Here is an 18,733-nt window from a genome sequence, read left to right as displayed (position 1 = left end):
GAAAATAATCTTTTAACAATTTTATCTGCATGTAAGGTCTCATGCATCCTGTTGGCAGGTATATAAAGACTAAAGTCAAAAGCTTTAAAAAGGAGAGGAAACGACCTTACTGAATGTGAAACAGTGGTGAAGGTTGGAAACCCATTTGGAGAGTCTGTTTCCACTAGAACCCGTTTCTCTGGATCTCACATGGCACACAAGCACACGCTGCAGCAGCATTGGCTGGCCCCTGAGAACCAGGAAGCTAGAATTCTGGATTATCCGGCCCCCTCTCCACGCCCACCACCACCCCCCCCCCCCCGCCCCCTCTGCAGGCTTTCCATAGCTCCAAGTTCAACCCACCCCTGAGGTGGTGAGCGGTACAGACTGTTCCGTAGCTCAGCTTGCACCCAGGAGCCCACCTAGATCTCCACGCTCCGGAAGTCAGAGAGAACACTGACCCCGAGAGCCTTCTCCAGAGCAGGGGGGCGAGACGAAACAGACACTCCTTGCCGGTGAACCAGGGCTGAGGGTAAGAAAATGCCTCCCCTCCCCCCCCACCCCGTACACTTCATTTGCCTGGCATTGCAAGCAGGCACCAGGATGTAGGGTAATTGTTCATGGCAAGTGCACAGGGGAATTCGGGTCAGTTAAGGGTCAATTAAGGCAGAGCTATGATTTGACCCCGGTCTATTCAGAAAATGTTTATGGAGTCATTGTATGAGCACTTACAGGTTAGGTGTATTCAGAGAGAGAGAGAGATTCAATTAGTACTGAGAGGGACTTTTCTCCTTGCTCCCAGCCCATCCCCTGGAATAGTGCACCGAGTTCCAGTGCATGGTATGGAGCAAAGGAAGCCCATCGTGTGTCTGTATTACTCCCAGCCACTCAGAAGCATGTCTTACCTTTTTCATCCTGCCTGGGGAAGGCAGTTTAAGCATTTATTGGTGCGTGTCCTGGGTGAAGGCCAAGGACGTTGGGTACAGAACGGGAAGTTGTGCATTCCCCTGAATATACCCTGTCATGTGTGTTCACACATGGTCCCGTGACTTTCGGGGCTTATTATTCCAAGCTGCATCTTTCCCATTTCAACTGCTGGGAAACACCTGTGTGGTTCAGTCTCCTGAGAGCAATATTTAAAAAATTAATAACCCGCAGTTCTTTATGGGGGGCTGCTTCTCTGAATTTTCTCAGTTTTCTACAACCAAACTCGGTATTATTCCTCTGAGTTGCACATTTCCTCTAAGCATTATGTCTTTTATTCTTCATATCAAAGCAGAGTTAATGATTTCTCAGAGGTGCTACTATGTAATCTCCAGGTCACTTGGGTGGGTCTCCAAGCTGATGGCTCATTCGGATCTAGGGCAAGGTGCTTGCTCACAAAGGCAATTTCCCCAACGGTAAAATGGGGTTGACAACAATGCCCAGCGCCTCAAGTAGCTTCGAGAGCATTACTGCACATGGACAGCCCCCAGGGGCCTGGCTCAGCACTCTCATCTGCACTCATGCTGCTCAGGGCTGTCAAGGCCATGACTGCAGAAGAGAAGCAGGCAAGGTTGAGCCAAATGACTGTAAATCAGTCCTCCACTTGTCCACACATTGGAATCACCAGGGGAACTAAAAAAAAAAAAAAAAAAAAAAAAATACCCCCGCTGGAAAAATAGCCAGCCCCAGAGAGTCTGGCTTCGTCATTTTCAATGCAATCTGGGCACTGGGGTGTAGCACAGCTCCCCAAGTGATTCTGATGTGCACCCAGGATTGAGAGCTGTGTGTGACTCTGGAACACTTTGGAAGTGAGACTGTCCTTGTAGCTCTAGTCTCTGGCGACACAATGTCCTTTGAGGGAAGATTGTTAGAGGGATCTCCGAGCTAAACAGGTTCCCTGCACTCTTCTTGTAAAGGTCATGTTGTGCATGGAAGCCACGCAAGGATCTTCCAGCCCATGCAGCTGCCCGGGGTCCGCAAGGGTTTGGAACCTGGTAAAAGTGAGGTTCCCTATAACGTGTGCGTGTTTGTCATAAAGCTCTATGTGCAGAAATTGGCTTCCGAGACAATGAAAAGGAAAGTAAACTTGTTTGAACAAAAGGAATTTCTCTTCCTTCAAGCCACGCCAGCCTATAAGCCTTCACAAAGCAGGGAAGGCAGCTCCTGATAGACTGAGTGGCTCATTGTTAAGACAAGAGGTGTGCACTCCCTGGCCAGGAGACCTCAGCACTCAAACCGTTTATCTGCGGTCTATATCGAAGCTCCGGGATATGCAGAACCTTGCAGCGCCTGACCCACCACCATGAGGACCTGGCTGCCTCGACTCAGGCTTCTGGACCATGCCACCCAATGGCTCTTGCTTTTGGCCATGTTGGTCGTCTTCATCTTCATGCTGCCCTCCTTTATGAAGGAGCCCAATACAAAACCTTCCAGGTAAGGTTCTGACCCTTTCCAAATTCCTCATAATTTACTGGAGGCATATTAAAAGACTAGCCCAGGGAAGCCCGAGGAGCTCTGAGACACTACCGTGTCCACACGGGGTGTCAGGAATCAGGAATGTTGTCAACAACCACTGGCAAGGAAGATCCGAGGGGGCACCTAGGGGACACACGGGGGGCATGAGTGGGAAAACCAAGGTGTCCGGGTGCCTGGCAGCATGTCCAGGGGAAATGCGGGCAGGAGTTGGCAAACTATGGGTCTGGGTCTCCGGAAGGCACAGACAGGAGACAACTTCCCCTCCGGGACTGTGAGTAATAATGGCGACCCTGGGGATAGTTCCCTCATGCCATTCGCTGTGTCCTAAAGCAAAAGATTTACCCCATGGATGCCATTCACTTTCAAATAATACTCTCCCTGGGGAGTTGTCAGAAAATGGGAGACCTCTCACTTAGCTTAAATCTGGGCTTTAAGTTCATCCTTCAAAAGGACCTTAGAGACCAGTTTTCTTATAAAATCAACACATCTCCAGCTGTGGAAGACCCTTTTCTTTCCGGACTCAAGTTTTTTTGGAATGACTTTATTTCACTGTTCTTTTTTTTTTTTTTTATTTGTGAGAGAGAAAGAGCACAATCAGGGGAAGCTGCAGGCAGAGTAGGCAGAGGGAGAAGCAAGATCCTCACGGAGCAGGGAGACCGATGTGGGGCTTGATCCCAGGACCCTGGGATAAAGACCTGAGCCGCCGGCAGACGCTTAACCGACTGAGCCACCCGGGCGTCCCTATTTCACTGTTCCTAAATTTTTTTGAAAGTAATACATGCTCTCATAATGGTTAGAAAAATCCAAGCAAGAAGTGAAGGTCTCTCCATCACACCCCCATGCCTACCCACTCTTAAGGGGTGACCATACTTGATTCTTTGGTGTACGTATAATTATTACATAATTGTAGGCAACACTTCTGTTCTCAAATGCCTTATGTACATTAACTAATTCTGATGGTTATGAATATACAGAGACACAGAGAACTGACTTGAACCGCCCAAGGTCACCCCGCTAGGAAGTCACAGGGCCAGGATTCAAACCCTGATATTTTGCTTCCATAGCCTGTGCTTTTTACCTTATGCTACACAAGCCCTTACAACGGATGGATAAGTGGATGGGCACATAGGCAGAGAGATAGCTATCACCCCATACACACTGTCCCGCGGGCTGGCTTTTTAAATCGACACTATGCCTTGGGCATTCTTCCATGTTGACACATAGAAACCTACTCCCATCTCGCTCATGATGCATGGCGCGGATATGAGTTTACTTAACCAATCTTTAGCAGTTGACCCTTGGGTTGACCTTATTGGGTTGCCAGTAGAGCCTCCTGCAATGGTTTAGGGTGGGAGCCCCGGGTGGGGAGGCTCTGGCGGAAGGACGTTAGGGAAGTGGACAATCGGGAGACACTTGGATGAAGGAGAGGGGCGGGAGGGAGAGACAAGTCAACTTGTTGATGACGAGTGTGCAGTTAGAGACGAGAGGCAGGGGGCGGGTGGGGGCCACAGCACCTCTCCCCACAGGGCTGCCCAGGAAAAGTAAAATCAGATAAAAGGGAGTTGTAAAATGCCAACCCAAATGTAGTTATCAGTGGTTTCTGAAGGTCACTGTTACCGAGGTGTTTGCATGTTTATGACACATGGTTATCATTTCAGAGCTGGAGATTTCCCAAAACCCTAACCTATGTTCGGGAGCTTTCTGTGGGTTCTTTCTGATCTTCACAATTGTCGCCCAAGGTTAGCATTTTTATTCTTTTACAAAAATGAAGGATATGAGGCTCAAAATGTTAAGCCTAGGGGTGCCTGGCTGGCTTCGGGGTAGGTGGAGCATGCGACTCTTGACCTCGGGGTTGATCTCCACACACGCTGGGTGTGGAGATGACTTAAAAAAATACAATCTTAAAAAAATTTTTCCAAAAAGTTAAGCCTAATTCCACCCAGCCAGGAAGTGGCAAACCAGAGATTTGAACACAGGGGATTTGGGCTCCAAAATCCATGCTTCTCCACTCCCTCAGATGTGTTGACTCTCAAGAGACTCAAAAGTCTAATGGAGCAGAAAGACATGGACCAGAGAGGGTGCGTGATATTAGTAGTCGTGATAAATCACCGCAGTTAAGTCACGTGTGTCAAGTGCCGTGGGAGCAAACTGAAAAGTCATTTCAACCCCGGGGGGCAGGGTGAGAACATCCTGGAGATGGTGGTGTTTGCAGAGTGCCTGAAGGCAGTGTGACATTTCAGCACACAGGAACATTGCACAATAAGAAAGCAGGGGGAGCAATGGTGTAGACGTGGGGAGGCTGATGACTAAGGTAACTCATGCTGATTGGGGGCTTGACAGGCCAGGCACTGGTCTCCAAAACCCCTGATTAGCGACCACATATCAAGGCTTTGGGGTAAATACTATTATTAACAACACCCTCTTTGGCAGATAAGAGAGGTTAGGCAAATTATCCAAGGTCACCTTGGTCACTTACGTTCAGACCCCAGCCAGCTAGCTCCAGAGTCCACGCTCCCGATCACAGCCCCGGGCTGGCTGGCGTCACTCCCCCAGACCTTGCCGCTCCTTCACCCCCCACTCCCCGTGCCTGGCTTCCTCTATCACACCCGCCAGAACACATTGTCATGAACCCAAAGTTTGTTTCCTGCCAGACAATGAATTTCCTGGGGGTAGGGATGGCCTTATTTGTCTCTTTCCTCAGTAATTCGAACAGGTCCTGGACTCGGGGCAGGCCTAATTGGGTGTTTTTTAAATGGTTGTTGATGAAAGAGTAAATGCGCGGCCCTCAGGAACGTACCAACAGTTTAAACTTTATTCTATGGCTACGGAAACCTTTAGCCGTAAGGGAGGAACTTGATGACATTTGTGCGTTGTGCAGACTCCTCTGTTACCAGATTATAGGGTAGGCGGTGGGGGGAAGGTGGTCTCAGGGGGGCTGGGTTAGAGGCTCCTGCAATGGTTTAGGGTGGGAGCCCTGGGTGGGGAGGCTCTGGCGGAAGGACGTTAGGGAGGAAGGACTGAGAATTGGTCAGACCGGCTGGATTTGGCAATAGGATAGGGTAGTATGATACCAAACCGAGGGTATTGGACTACCTCTCCTATCTTCTTAATTTGGTCCCAGTCTCCAAGGTGCTCCCCAATATGCCGATACAACTAAGACCATGTCTCCACCTACTTAGGTTTCCTGGTCTGGAATGAATTTGCCTTCGAAGACTCTATGCCTTGTGTTGGCTTTAGAGCTGATGGGTAAGAGTGAGCTGTAAAATCAGGGCTCTGGATTTTCTTTTTCTTTTATTTTCTTTCGGTCTAAGAAATATAACTTCATTTGCTATAACTGCCCGATTTCCAGTCCTGGACCCCCATTCACCGAGCCTCAGGGAAACCTAATCTCAGCCGTTCTTGCTCCTCTGTCCGCCTTCCCAGGATGGCGTCGATGGCTTCTGGATACCTGGTGCGGTGCCAGGACCTGGGTGGGGGCAGCTGATTCTTAGCCGTCGTGTTGCCCTTGAGACCTCCATCACCTCCGCCTCTTGGCTCTTTCATGTCCACCTGCTCAGGTGTGAGAATTTTTGAATGCTGTCTTCCTGAGATCAGCATGGTGTCGTTTCCTCTCGGGGTCTTATTAGACCCTAGGAGCACTACAAGGAAGTAGGGTGCAGGAGCCCTCCGACCCTGGGACCCACGGACCCCTCCCTTCTCTCCCTTGTCCTCTCCCTCAGGAACCTTTCTGGGGAGGAAACAGAGAAACCCTTCTCCGAGACATTCATCTATTCCACCAAATCTTCTCCCCACTTTAGGGCTTAGGTATGGGGGGGAGCCAGAGGTCCTGTAGGATGTCCTTTACTTTCCAGCTCTTATTGGCCACATGTGTCCATGGAGGCAATGAACATGGGGCTCCTAACAGCTGCTGGCGGGTGAGAAGTGGGCACCGGTGGGAAAAGGAGAAAATACAAGGAGGAAAACAATTAAATAGCATTCCAACATAGTAAACGACTACATTTGTAAGTCTAATAGGCATAGGAAGGGGGATCTGGATGTGCACGCCCTAAGGTGCCACCAGCAGATTCTTTGAGAGGTTACAATCACAGGCTGATACCCTTTTCTGCTTAAATTCCTTTTCTGATTTTTCGGTAATGAGCACACATTGCCTTTATAAAAGGAAGAATAATTCAGCAAAGTTCGTTTTTGAAGAAAGATTCGGGAACAAAGACCCATTTAGGTACCACCTCCATAGTGAAGTGCCCGTCTCCCCCAGCAGAACCTTGTCCCCTAGGTGGTATCTACACTCTCTCCCACACATTTGACTAATAGCATCGGACCGCTAACTCTTTATAGATAGCAGCTATTTATGTTCATCTCTGCTCCCCTCTTAGGTCTGGGGCTGCTGCTTCTTTTTTTTTTTTTTTTAAGATTTTTTATTTATTTGACAGAGAGAGCACAAGCAGAGGGAGAGAGAGGGAGAAGCAGGCTCCCTGCTGAGCAAGGAGCCCGATGTGGGGCTCGATCCCAGGACCCTGGGATCATGACCTGGGCCGAAGGTAGCTGTTTAACCAACTGAGCCACCCAGGTGGCCCAGGTCTGGGGCTTCTTAAGATCAGTGACCATTGCTCTCTCATCTTTAATCCTTAACAGATAGTCCTAAATGCCTGGCATCTAATCACCACTCACTAAATATCTGTGGACTAAATGTTGCTTTGCGTTTTCAAATTTTCAAAGAATTTTCGATAAGATGTCTCATTTAGTTTTCATGTTTCTCCCTTTATTTATTTTTTTATTATTAAGCTGACATGCACATGTTCCAAATAGTATTGCAAATTTTACACCAACATTGAGTGGTTCCCATGCCTTCTCCCTAGTCCAGAATCCTGATTCCCAAGGTACCTACTTCAATTCTTTCTGCTCTTTCTTTTGGTATTTACCATCCTATTTCTAAGTCACATGCCTACCTGCCACTTCTTGACTTCTCAATTAAGTGGTTTAGGGCTGTAAATGAAATATCACTTACCCATGGCCTTGACGCCTGTCGCCCTTTTAGGCTTTCACGTCTGGACACGTGAACCCAAACGGGAGCGGATGGGGACTCTGATGGTCACTGTGTGTCATCCACGTTAGCACCTGACCCACTTGAATAACATGGTATTTTTCCAAGAGCCTTTTATACACCGTGAAGTCCTCACAACAGTATTGTGAGACTGGTATTAAGATTCCCATCTAGGGGCGCCTGGGTGGCTCAGTCGGTGAAGCGTCTGCCTTCAGCTCAGGTCATGGTCCCAGGGTCCTGGCATCGAGCCCTGCGTTGGCCTCCTTGCTCAACAGGGAGCCTGCTTCTCCCTCTCCTTCTGCCACTCCCCCTGCTCGTGTTCTCTCTCTCTCTGTCAAATAAATAAATAAAATCTTAAAAAAAAAAAAAAAAGGATTCCCATCTAATGGATGAGAAAACAGGGGCTCTAAGCGTTCCGTGACTTGCCCAAGGTCACACAGCTGGCTGGTTAGTGGCCGGGCTGGAACTCAAGCAGGCTCCTTCCCGCACCAGTGTGCGCCACCGCCCATTTGCCAAGTGCCAAGAACTTAGTTTTCTGTCAGACTTTCAAGTTCAATACATGAGGACAGCCAGAGGCTAAGTCTTGGCACGGCAGGCAGCTCCCCTCAGCCACCTCGCAGGAGACGGGCAGCCTGCTCTGAGCCGTCAGGAAACCTGATCCCGAAGTTCTTAAATGCCACCACACTTGTGGGGTTTGGCAGCTTCTCAGGGAGCTCTTCCGGCCCCAACGGAGGGCAGGGGTAGCTGCCTACTGGACTCCCTTGTTCTTCTCCTTCCTCCCTTGGGCAGAGGGCTGGCAAAGGGGAGGAATGCTATTTTCCCCCAAGGTCATTATCTCGAACAGGCCAGGCTAAAAACGTCACCGGGACTCGGGCTAACCCCTGAAACAAAGTTTACTCGCGGGTGTCATTAGCCCCAAAAGAGCTAAGCGAGGTACCAGATCCAGGCGATGAAAACTGACTTTGCTTTAAACAATCTTGGTTCGAGAGGAGAGTTTCCCAGCCCCAGGACCACGTGATCTCATCTTGTATCTGTGATTCTGGACCTTTACGTACCTGCCATTGTTTTGTTTAAAACATTTTCTTCGCCAGTTACCTCCGTCCCACCCACCACCACCCCTGTTCAAGGTCTTCCCTACTCTCCTTAACTCTCAAGACTCACCCCTGTGGTGAGAGCTATGTGTTTGTGTCTGTGTTTATGTATCGTAGGGAGGGAGCACGTCCAAATTTTAAACCAGCTTCCCATCTCCCGGGCCATGGTTAGATGAAAGGGATTTCAGAGAATGCTCTGGGCCCCTCTGCTGGGGGAGAGCTTTGGAAATTGGATCCAGCTACTAAAGCACTGGGAACAGTGGCTTAGATGTGTTTTTCCTCTTCTGTTCCCATTTTTATATTGTCCCCCATTAGGATTTAACTGGCCAGAAACTAAACAAATAAGACAATTGGCTTTGATTTGAAAAAAGAACATTTGAAATAACAACAGAATACAGATTTCTGTATTTTTTTTTCCCCAGCCTACAAAGAGAATTAAGGCTAATTAAGGCAAAGCACAGGTTTTGGTGATCGAAGCAACTTGTGGACACATCTAAAGTGTCAAAGTAAAGTTCTAAAATGTAAACCATGCAAAAAGGTTCAGGACTTCCGGAGGAAAATACACTGCAAAGTTTGGGGGTGGGGGGGAAACAGAATGGCTGGTTTCCATTTCAGATAAGACCAGAGCCCCTAAAGAGCTATGCGGACACCAAGGGAGTTTTGGCAGCTCCGGACTGGGCTAACAACAGCGTGCGGTACTGGAGGTGAGAGCTGCCCATCAAGGAGGTTGCTCACCTGGGGGTGAGGGAAGGCAGTGCTGGGGGGGGAGGGGGTCCGTGTCATGAGGACGCCAGTGGAGGCGTGTGTGGGACCGGCCACTCCCCACAGGGCAGGGACACCTAGCCTGGAGTCTCCTCCAGTGTCTGTTCCACCGAATGGCAGAGCCCAGAATTATTAGGAAATCAAAGGGGTTTTGGTTTTTTGGGTTTCATTGAAGAATAACTGGTATATGATAGTGTATATCAGTTTCAGGTGTACAACATAATGGTTGGATATTTATGTACATTATGAAATGCTCACCATCGGGCTAGTTTCCATTTGTCACCATACGAAGTTGTTACGGTATTATTGACTATATTCACCAGGCTTGTACTTCACATCCCCGTGTCTTATTTATTTTATTACGGGGAGATTGTCTTTCCCATCCCCCACCACCCACCTCCCATCCCCCACCACCCACCTCCCATCCCCCACCACCATCCCCCACCACCATCCCCACCACCATCCCCCACCACCACAGTGGCAACCACCACTCTACTCTTTGTATCTGAGTCTGTTTCTGTTTTGTTTTGTTTGTTATTTGTTTTTTTTATTTTTTATTTAAGGTTAATTTATTTATTTGAGAGAGCGAGAATGAGAGAGAGAGAGTACATGAGAGGAGGGAGGGTCAGAGGGAGAAGCAAGCTCCTTGCTGAGCAGGGAGCCTGATGTGGGACTCGATCCCGGGACCCCAGGATCATGACCTGAGCCGAAGGCAGTCGCTTAACCAACTGAGCCACCCAGGCGCCCCCAGATAATTATTCTTTTGTATCCATTTCATTTATTGCATAGAGCCATGTGAGCCCTGTTAATGATAAATTTATTTTTTGAAGTGCAACATTTTTTATTTTTATCTCCCAAATAGATCAGATTTTATATTGAGTTGTTTTTTGCTTGCATGTGACCCCTGCATGACTTGCCTGTCCCTCTGAGCCCTTAATAGAAAACAGGCTCCCCCCTCACCCTACCCTGGCCCTGCTCGTAGTGTTTAAATCCAGGATCACCCAGGGTCTGGACAAGACGAAGGCAGGGCACTCACCATATGGACGGAAGGAATTTGAGCATTCAGTAAATACCAGGCATGAGCATAAGGAAATGCCTACGTAAACACCCACATTCCTAGCAATCACAGTTGTGCTTAATTATAGGGAATTGAAATGAAACTTAATTACATAATTTTGTCAGTAGCTGGGTCATCGTTAGGACTCCCTGTAAAACATAAAGGAGTCATCAGTAACCCTCCAGGGACCTTGTTCCTCCTGCCTCTGGGAAGGACTGCAGAGAGGAGCTCGGGGTGCTCCGTCCCCGGGGCTGGCGTGGCCACAAGGCCGAGGGCCCGCTGTCCCGGCGGTATGTCTGAAAAGTCTAGTGGAGAAGACACCCTGCTGCACCATCTCCCTGATCACAGCCACGCGAAGGTGCTTGCACTTTGGAAGGAAAACTTCTAGAGGCCTCTTGTGGTTTGGGGGTGGGAAACGCAGGGGGAGGTGAATCCGAGGTTCCCGGCTGAGTAACAAGAGCTGTTTGCTATCGGAGTAAACACGTAGGCCTTTGCTGTGCCTCCGGGCTTGGAGCTTCAGCTCAGTTGTGCCACTGAAGGGGAGAAGAGTGAGTCTCACCGTACTCAAACCTCACAGCACCAAAACAAAGGTGGCCCAAATCCCTCAAGAATATGTTCTGGATGGGGGCGCGTGGGTGGCTCAGTCGGTTAATCATCTGCCTTCGGCTCAGGTCACGATCCCGGGGTCCTGGGACCGAGCCCCACATCGGGCTCTCTGCTCCGCGGTGAGCCTGCTTCTCCCTCTCCCTCTGCTCCTCTCTGAGAGCTTGCTCTCTCTCTCAAATAAATTAAAAAAAAAAAAAAAAAAAAAAGACTATGTTCAGGACTAACTCAGGTTTTCCACTCTGCATGCACGGTATCCTTTCAGAACGGACACTTTAGGGATGTCTACCCAGTTCATGAGCCAACAACCCTCCTTTTGAGACTATCCCCCTCTTGTGCACAGGGTGGACCCAGGACCTGTGCCACTTGCCATGTGGCCAGGGACAGGAAGGGACACAAGTGGGCCAGAACCATAAAAATTAAAAACTGGGAGCAGAGAGTCTTCAGTCCCGGAAGCAGGTGTTATGGGGCGGCCATCCTCCAGAACCACGAGGGCTGAGGAGCAGAGAGCAGAAAGCAGCCTAAGAGGTTCCAGACCATTCTAGAGGCTCAACCACATCTTGCTGTTGGGCTCCTCAAGACATTGTCTAGCCTTATGATAAATCCAAACCCCCATTTTTTTTTTCTTAGTTAAAAATGGAAAACAGGGCGCCTGGGTGGCTCAGATGGTTAAGCGTCTGCCTTCGGCTCAGGTCATGATCCCAGGGTCCTGGGATCGAGTCCCGCATCGGGCTCCCTGCTCCTTGGGAGCCTGCTTCTCCCTCTGCTTCTCTCTCTCTCTCTCTCTGTCTGTCATGAATAAATAAGTAAAGTCTTTAAAAAAAAATAAAAAAAATAAAAATGGAAAACAAAAAAAGGAATAAGGGCTTAAAAGTCTTGAAGGCTGTTAGCTTTTCCAGGCTGCTTCATGTCACAGTCCAGCCTTCTCTCCTTTCTGGTCTGGGATATCTCTCCTCCAAGTTACTTCTTTGAGCAAAGAGGCATTTGCCCCGTGAGGCCAGTTAAAAATGTGTATGCTGCAAGGAGGAAGGCCCCACTGTTAGCCTTTTCCCTAACAACCTCCAGAGAAGTTAGATCCTCTGTCAGTTTTCAAGGTCAGGACGGAGAGTGCCCTTCTTGGAAGACCTGAATAAATGTGCTTCCCTGCGGCCCAGGAAGCAGGAAATACGGTATCCACCAGAGGGCTGGCCGCGATGCAGGAGGGAGGCCCTAAATGAGGAGGGATTAACAGAGGTAATCTGCCTAGTGCACATACCACCACCCGGGCCAGCCCTGTATTTTTCTAGTGATGAGACTCCTCTGTCTTCCACCTTTAATAACAGTGACTACAGTGTACTCTGCGGTTGAAGGTCTGTGCCTTATTCAAATCTGTATTCCCAGGACCCACACAGCACGTTGCACTAGACATTTACTGAACGTCTGTTGAATGAGATGTTCCTCATGTTACATATTTCAGGGTCTATTCTATTCAGTTTGTTTAAATCCATTTCCTGGTGGGCTCAGAAAGCTTTTCGGAAGCACCGATGTGATGATGTGGCATCGTGGTGGGCTTCGTAGTAAGGACTGCTTAGAGTGATCTCTGCCTCCTCCAAGTTTGCGATTTAGGGAGGAGCTTGACGTTGCCCTTGAACGAATACAATCCCCAAACATGCCCAATTCGACGACACGTAGGGTTCTAGCCTTCACGTTGTCACAGGAAACGGAGCTTGGGTCAGGCCACCTCCCATGGCTTCTTCATGCTCGCCCGTTCCCCAGCACATCTGCGGGTTCTAACTTGACGTCTATCTGTGTGACGATCTGTTGTCCCTTTATATCCTGGGCTCCGTGGGGGGAGGAAGGTGTCTGGTTGCGCTCATCACCCAGGCCTCAGGAACTAGCACAGCGTTCATAGGGGGTGCTCAATAAATATTTGCTGCCTAAAAGAATTAGTGGCCACAGAGTTGGGAGGCAAGGAGTCAAAGCTGCAACCAGAGAAGGAGGAGACCAGACTCAGGAGACCCCCACCTTGCGCAGGACAAATCAAGGGTCACTGGGGACAGGGCACCACGGCAGGGCTGAGGAGCCGGGAACTTGTTTTCTGAGTGGGTATTTTGTGCCAGAGGCTAAATACATGTTGTCAGTTAATGCTCACAGCAGACTTCTTGCAGAAGCAAAAGGCAGCGGCCGGTTTTACAGATAAGAAAACCCAGGGTCAGGTGGATGAAGATTTCTCCCAGTCACACCAGCTAATAATTGGAAGTGCTAAGGACTCTCACTCAGGTCTCTCTGGCTGCACATTTCATGTTCTCCTCCTCTCTCTGGGGCCTCAGGAAGTCTGTGATCATATGGCTTGGAAGAAGAATGGTAGAAACAGACAAAAGAGAGCTGCTTGGGACAAGGGTGATCAAGGTGACCCTGGGAGGCCTAGGATGTCAGGGAAAGGAGCGGGAGTTAAGGACACCTGGAAATCCATGAGGGTGAAGGCTATGGGTCCCCAGAGAGGATGATTCTTTTTCCCAAGACTCCCAGGAGCTCCCCCAAAACCTGTGTGGCACAGAGAACCCACCTCGAAGTCCAGTTAGAGAAAACTGCACATCGGAGGACCCACGCTTTCCCCAGCAGAACACCTGATGCTAATTTGCATAAATTAAGGGATACTTTTGGCAGCCTCCCCCAAAAGGGGGAAATAAAAAGAAAGGAAATCTAATCCTCAGAGCCAAAAACCTGGAGTGCCAGAAGCCAGACCAGGCACCCTGCGTCAATCTTCTCCTGATGCTAGAAAAAAGCATGGCCAGGCTGGAATTCAGCTACTGTGCCCCACCCTCTCGCTCCAGCCCCCCCATCTCCCACCCGAAATTCTTCAGTAGCTCCCCCTGGACAAGAAGATGACTGATAGTCGTTAGGCGTCTGCCTTCGGCTCGGGTCGTGATCCCGGGGTCCTGGGATCGAGCCCCGCATCGGGCTCCCTGCTCAGCAGGGAAGCCTGCCTCTCCCTCTCCCACTCCCCCTGCTTGTGTTCCCTCTCTCGCCGTGTCTCTCTCTGTCAAATAAATAAATAAAATCTTAAAAAAAAAAAAAGAAGAAGAAGAAGAAGACGACTGATAAAGTCCAAACTCCTCAGGCTGACCTTCAAGGCAGATACTAATCGGGTTCTGCCTACCTGTTTGGGACCATCCCCTGCCCGGACAGAGCCCCTTCTCTTGCGCCCACCGAGCTCACACGCTCCCAAGGGCGAGACCACCACGGTCTCTTTATGGGCCAGAGAGGTAAGTTTCCAGACCCATCGCCAACAGGGGCAGCTTAATTATGGGTATGGACGGTGACACCCCTTGCCTTCATGTCTTATGGAAACTGGTGTGAAGTCTCCCCAAGGCACCAGAAAAAATACTAATTATGCGTCCACCCTGTGGATACGATCCTCGGCCTTAATCCAGATTTACATCTGTCCCTAGGGATCAGCACATGCTCGGCAAGGAGAGGAGTCCAGAGTCACTCCACAAGGCTGCATGGCAGGCTGCCACCACGGGAGGAAGGACAGTGGCCCCAGGGGGGGCGTCAGCACAGGAGAACAGCATGCAGGCCCCCCCGGCCCAGGCCACAGCCCGCCCCACCCACAACGACACCAGAGCAGAGGCCAGCGTGGCCACCTCGGCTGGGCCGGCCCCACCGAGGGGTCAGGACAGGAAGGACACCGTGCTGGACACGCCACCTCCGAGGGCCCAGGACGGGACGGCGGCCTCTGACGGGGCAGAGACACTGTCGCTGAGGAGTCAGGATGCCAGGACCATCAAAGGCAGGCAGGACCACAACAAGGAGCCCACAGCCACTAGGCCGGAGCCCCCGAACCCTCAGGGCAAAGTGCAGACCACAGCAAGGACACCCGTGCCGAAAAGTCAGGCCAAGGTGCTGACGAGGCCAGGAGCAGGGTCAACGGAGAGGACAACGAAAGGAGTGACCACAGCGGTTGTCGCCCACCGGGAGACAGCCCGGGCCACGCCACCCTCCACCCCTTTCCAGAGCCGCAGCACACAGAGAAGTCCAAGTCTGCGGGCCACCAACTTCAAGTCTGAGCCCCGGTGGGACTTTGAGGAACAATATAGCTTTGACACGGGAGCCCTAAGATCGGTGAGTCTGGCCACGACCTCTCTGCTCCAAAGGCCCTGCAGACAGCCCCCCCAGTCCCCGCCCCCCGCCTCCCTGACCTCCCGGGCTCTGTCCCCAGGCTCTGCCTTGTTCACGCCACCACCACCCCCTCCCCTCCGCTGCCGTGCTCTCCCCTACAGCGTGGGAAGGGGTGAGGGAAAGGAGCCCTGCCCTGGAGCCCCCGGAAGGCCTGGAAGGTCCCTGAGCAGGGTGAGAGGTGCTACTTGCTCTGGGGCCATCCTCTGGGACCCTCAGGGCTACAGCACCCAGGACAATGGCGAGGGAGGATCAGCAGGCCCTCCAAACAGGGTGGAAGAGGCAGCAGAGGTGGTGCCTTCCAAACGCTGAGGCCCACTTTCTGCCCCTGCCCCCAGCCCGGCCCCTGGCCCTGGCCTCCCTGGGCCTCTCCCTGCCTGACCCACCCTCCTGCATGTAGACCTGCCCCGACTCAGTGAAGGTCAAGGCCTCCAAGTCACCCTGGCTCCAGAAACTCTTTCTGGCCAACCTCACCCTCTTCCTGGACTCCAGCCGCTTCAACCAGAGAGAGTGGGAGCGCCTGGAGCACTTCCCACCGCCCTTCGGCTTCATGGAGCTCAACTACTCCTGTGAGTCTTCCCGGGGCGGAGCCTGGGCCGCTGAGCCTCTGGCTCTGGTCTGCCTCTTCCCTGGGGGCCCCCCAGCGTGGGGAAGGAGGATGGGCTGGCCCTCCCTGACCCTTCCAGCGCTCTGAGCGGAGCCCCCCTTGTTCCAGTGGTGCAGAAGGTGGTGACTCGCTTCCCTCCGGTGCCCCAGCAGCAGCTGCTCCTGGCTAGCCTCCCCGCGGGGAGCTCCCACTGCATCACCTGTGCCGTGGTGGGCAACGGGGGCATCCTGAACAACTCCCACATGGGCCAGGAGATAGACAACCACGATTACGTGTTCCGGTAAGCGGCCTGCCCCAAGCGCCCCATCCAGACTGAGAGATCTGGTAGGGCGTTCCCCAAGGCCGAATGCCCGGGCTCTCCAGAGAATGTCCCCTTATACCTGCTGCCTCCCCATCTCTCTTTTCCTTCCCCGCCCGCCGCCACGCCTTTCCCTCGGGCACTCACGAGTCCTTTCCTGTGTGGTTCTGTCTCACTGCCTAGACTGAGCGGAGCCATCACTAAGGGCTACGAACAGGATGTGGGTACCCGGACGTCCTTCTACGGCTTCACTGCCTTCTCCATAACGCAGTCTCTGCTTGTCTTGGGCGGGCGGGGTTTCCCGCACGTGCCCCTGGGGAAGGTGAGCACACGGGAACCGGCCCGGCCACACACAGAATCTGAATGGGGAGCACGAGCTGGGAAAGGGAGCCTGGTGTCCCGTGTCTGGAGTCTGGCTGGCGCGGGCTCTGTTCATCCGAGGGGCAAGAGCGGGGAGGACAGAGGGCAGCCTGGCGTCGGAGTCAAACCCCACCCCCCAGCCCCCAGCCCCGGGCCTGAAGGCAGGACTCCTGGAGCGCTCACTGTCCTTGGTCCTCAGGATGTCCGCTACCTGCACTTCCTGGAGGGCACCCGAGACTATGAGTGGCTGGAAGCGCTGCTTCTGAATCAGACCCTCGTGAAAAGTAGGCTTTCCTGGTTCAGGTACCCACTGCCCCCTCCCCCACCCCAGGCTGAGCTGCGTATTGAGCGGCTGTGAAGGGCTGGACAGGTGGGGACAGCCTTGGCAATCGCCTGGACATGGGCCCCCTGTCCTGGCCCTGGCCCGGACTTGGCCCACATCGGGGGAGGTGAACGACCCATTGCCGTCCACAGGCGCAGGCCCCAGGAGGCTTTCCGGGAAAGCTTGCAGCTGGACAGGTACCTGTTGCTGCACCCAGACGTAATCCGTTACATGAAGAACAGGTGAGAGCAGAACGACAGGGCGCGTGTGGAAGGCATCGGGTCCCTCTCATCCCTGCAGCCTCCTGACCGCTGGGGGCTGGGCTGTTTCCCAGGTTTCTGAGGTCGAAGACCCTGAACTCTCGCCACTGGAGGATCTACCGTCCCACCACGGGGGCCCTCCTGCTGCTCACGGCCCTTCAGCTCTGTGACCAGGTGAGGCTCTGCTGGAGGAGCAGAAGCCCTATCCCGGGACCTGCCCAGCAGGGGACGACGGCCGGGGCCGGGGAGGAGTGTGAGTGCGCGTACACACACATAGGCCGGTGTCCATCAGGGAGCCCGCCCCGGGCCCCTAGGGAGGGAACCATGACGAAGGGTCCCCCCAGTAACACACAGCCCATGAGAACAAGCCTGGGAGGGAGCACCCTCAGGCCTCATTTCTCCTCCAACTTCCACGTAGGTGAGCGCCTACGGCTTCATCACCGAGGGCCACGAGCACTTTTCTGATCACTACTATGATAAGTCCTGGAAACGAACGGTCTTTTACATCAACCATGACTTCCCGTTAGAGAGAACACTCTGGAAGCGGCTGCATGATGAAGGTATAATCCAGCTGTACCAGCGTCCCATAATTTCCAAACCAAAGATGTGACTGGAGCCTGGGCCGCAGCAGTCTCTCTGTCCGTTTCAAGGCACAGGGCACGGTGGGAGTCTTGAGATTCTACCACCATTTTCCCAGGGCTCAGGCCAGGCTCCCGGCCCCTCCAGACTCCCCAGGGAACACTGGCATCGAGGGGGAGACACTTTCAAGACGGCAAATGACTGACTGAGGCTTTGGAGACCTTGGAATGTTGCTTCGGGCTCTGTTCAAAGGAGGGAAGACTCCAGTCTTGAGACCAAGAAATTTGAACTAAACGGGGTGATGACCGTTCAATACCGCAGATCTCGGCTGAATATCACCCTTCACTGTCCAAAAGCTACCTGACACTGGCGGGGAAAAGTCTGAACCAATAGAGACATGTCTCTATTTGGTTTCGAATTCCAAATCTTGTACTTAGCAGCTGAGAAATCTTGAAGGCCTTACTTAATTTCATAGAGATTGTCTAGAGGAACCTTCCTTCGGGGCTTACCTGATTCTAGAAGGATCTGCACCTTTGTCTTTGAGCTCTTTGACAACTCTCTGGGTTGCAGAAAACTGATAGTAATAAAAATAATTCTTGCCCATGGAGATGCAAATAAATCTTGTACAGTGAAGATGCAAGTGACGATTCCCCTGGGGGCAGTGACCTGTTTTGTACATACAAGCAAATTCATGTTAGCGGTTCCGATTACCCGTATGTGCGTCTGTACTCAGGGTTCTCCTTTGAACCAGTTTTTACATCTTACTGGTTCCTTCATTCATTAATACACTAAATAAAATCCTTGACATGCGTTCATTTTATATTTGTATGAAAGTCACCATTTCATCCTTGAAAAAACATCTTCTATCATGTTCTGAGGCCACAGTTTTATAATCTGTAGCAGGACTTTTAGGGTATCCATTCTGCAAGGATATTAAAAATTACTGTCTGTAAAAAGCCTGATGCAACAAGGACCCAGTGTCCTCCCCTTTCATTCTCTATCCTTCCGCCAGCCTGCATTTCCTCAAACCTCACGTTGAGAATCTGGACCAAGGCAAAGCCTTTTCAGCTCGTTTTACCCCCTTGAGCTCTAGCTACGGGATTTGGAATCTGAAGCCCAGAAGAACTCTAAAGATCCTAAACCGAATAAAGGTCCT

At 51.6% G+C, this 18,733-nt stretch overlaps 1 protein-coding gene across 5 annotated transcripts; it reads left to right on the top strand.

The window, feature by feature from the left end:
• Positions 1-352: 352 nt before the first annotated feature.
• On the top strand, positions 353-18,397 carry ST6GALNAC1 (ST6 N-acetylgalactosaminide alpha-2,6-sialyltransferase 1). Of its 5 annotated transcripts, none has more exons than XR_003525334.2 (10): positions 353-511; positions 2,003-2,397; positions 14,425-15,097; positions 15,552-15,720; positions 15,867-16,038; positions 16,240-16,378; positions 16,616-16,700; positions 16,891-16,980; positions 17,073-17,172; positions 17,417-17,456. XR_003525334.2 is itself a non-coding variant. In XM_027626286.2 (10 exons), exons 2-10 carry the CDS (start codon positions 2,267-2,269, stop codon positions 17,606-17,608), a joined length of 1,770 nt encoding a protein of 589 aa, XP_027482087.1. In that variant the 5' UTR covers positions 353-511; positions 2,226-2,266; the 3' UTR covers positions 17,609-18,397. The 5 variants fall into 5 exon arrangements, 4 of the variants coding, with proteins under 4 accessions (XP_027482087.1, XP_027482086.1, XP_027482085.1 ...); XM_027626286.2 differs by having other exon boundaries at positions 2,226-2,397; positions 16,616-16,719; positions 17,417-18,397; XM_027626285.2 differs by having other exon boundaries at positions 2,085-2,397; positions 16,616-16,719; positions 17,417-18,397.
• Positions 18,398-18,733: the final 336 nt, after the last annotated feature.

This window comes from Zalophus californianus, chromosome 16, assembly GCF_009762305.2.
Source record: "Zalophus californianus isolate mZalCal1 chromosome 16, mZalCal1.pri.v2, whole genome shotgun sequence".
Classification (NCBI taxonomy): Eukaryota; Metazoa; Chordata; class Mammalia; order Carnivora; family Otariidae; genus Zalophus; species Zalophus californianus.
The sequence above is the reverse complement of the archived record's forward strand: the minus strand, read 5'-3'. Positions and strand labels throughout refer to the sequence as shown.

Excerpts from the sequence above, each read along its gene's own strand:
- ST6GALNAC1 (XM_027626286.2), top strand. The coding sequence starts at position 2,267 with ATGAGGACCTGGCTGCCTCGACTCAGGCTTCTGGACCATGCCACCCAA. Across the intron at positions 2,398-14,424 it reads CCCAATACAAAACCTTCCAG|GGATCAGCACATGCTCGGCA; the intron begins GTAAGGTTCTGA and ends ATCTGTCCCTAG. Across the intron at positions 16,981-17,072 it reads ATCCGTTACATGAAGAACAG|GTTTCTGAGGTCGAAGACCC; the intron begins GTGAGAGCAGAA and ends GCTGTTTCCCAG.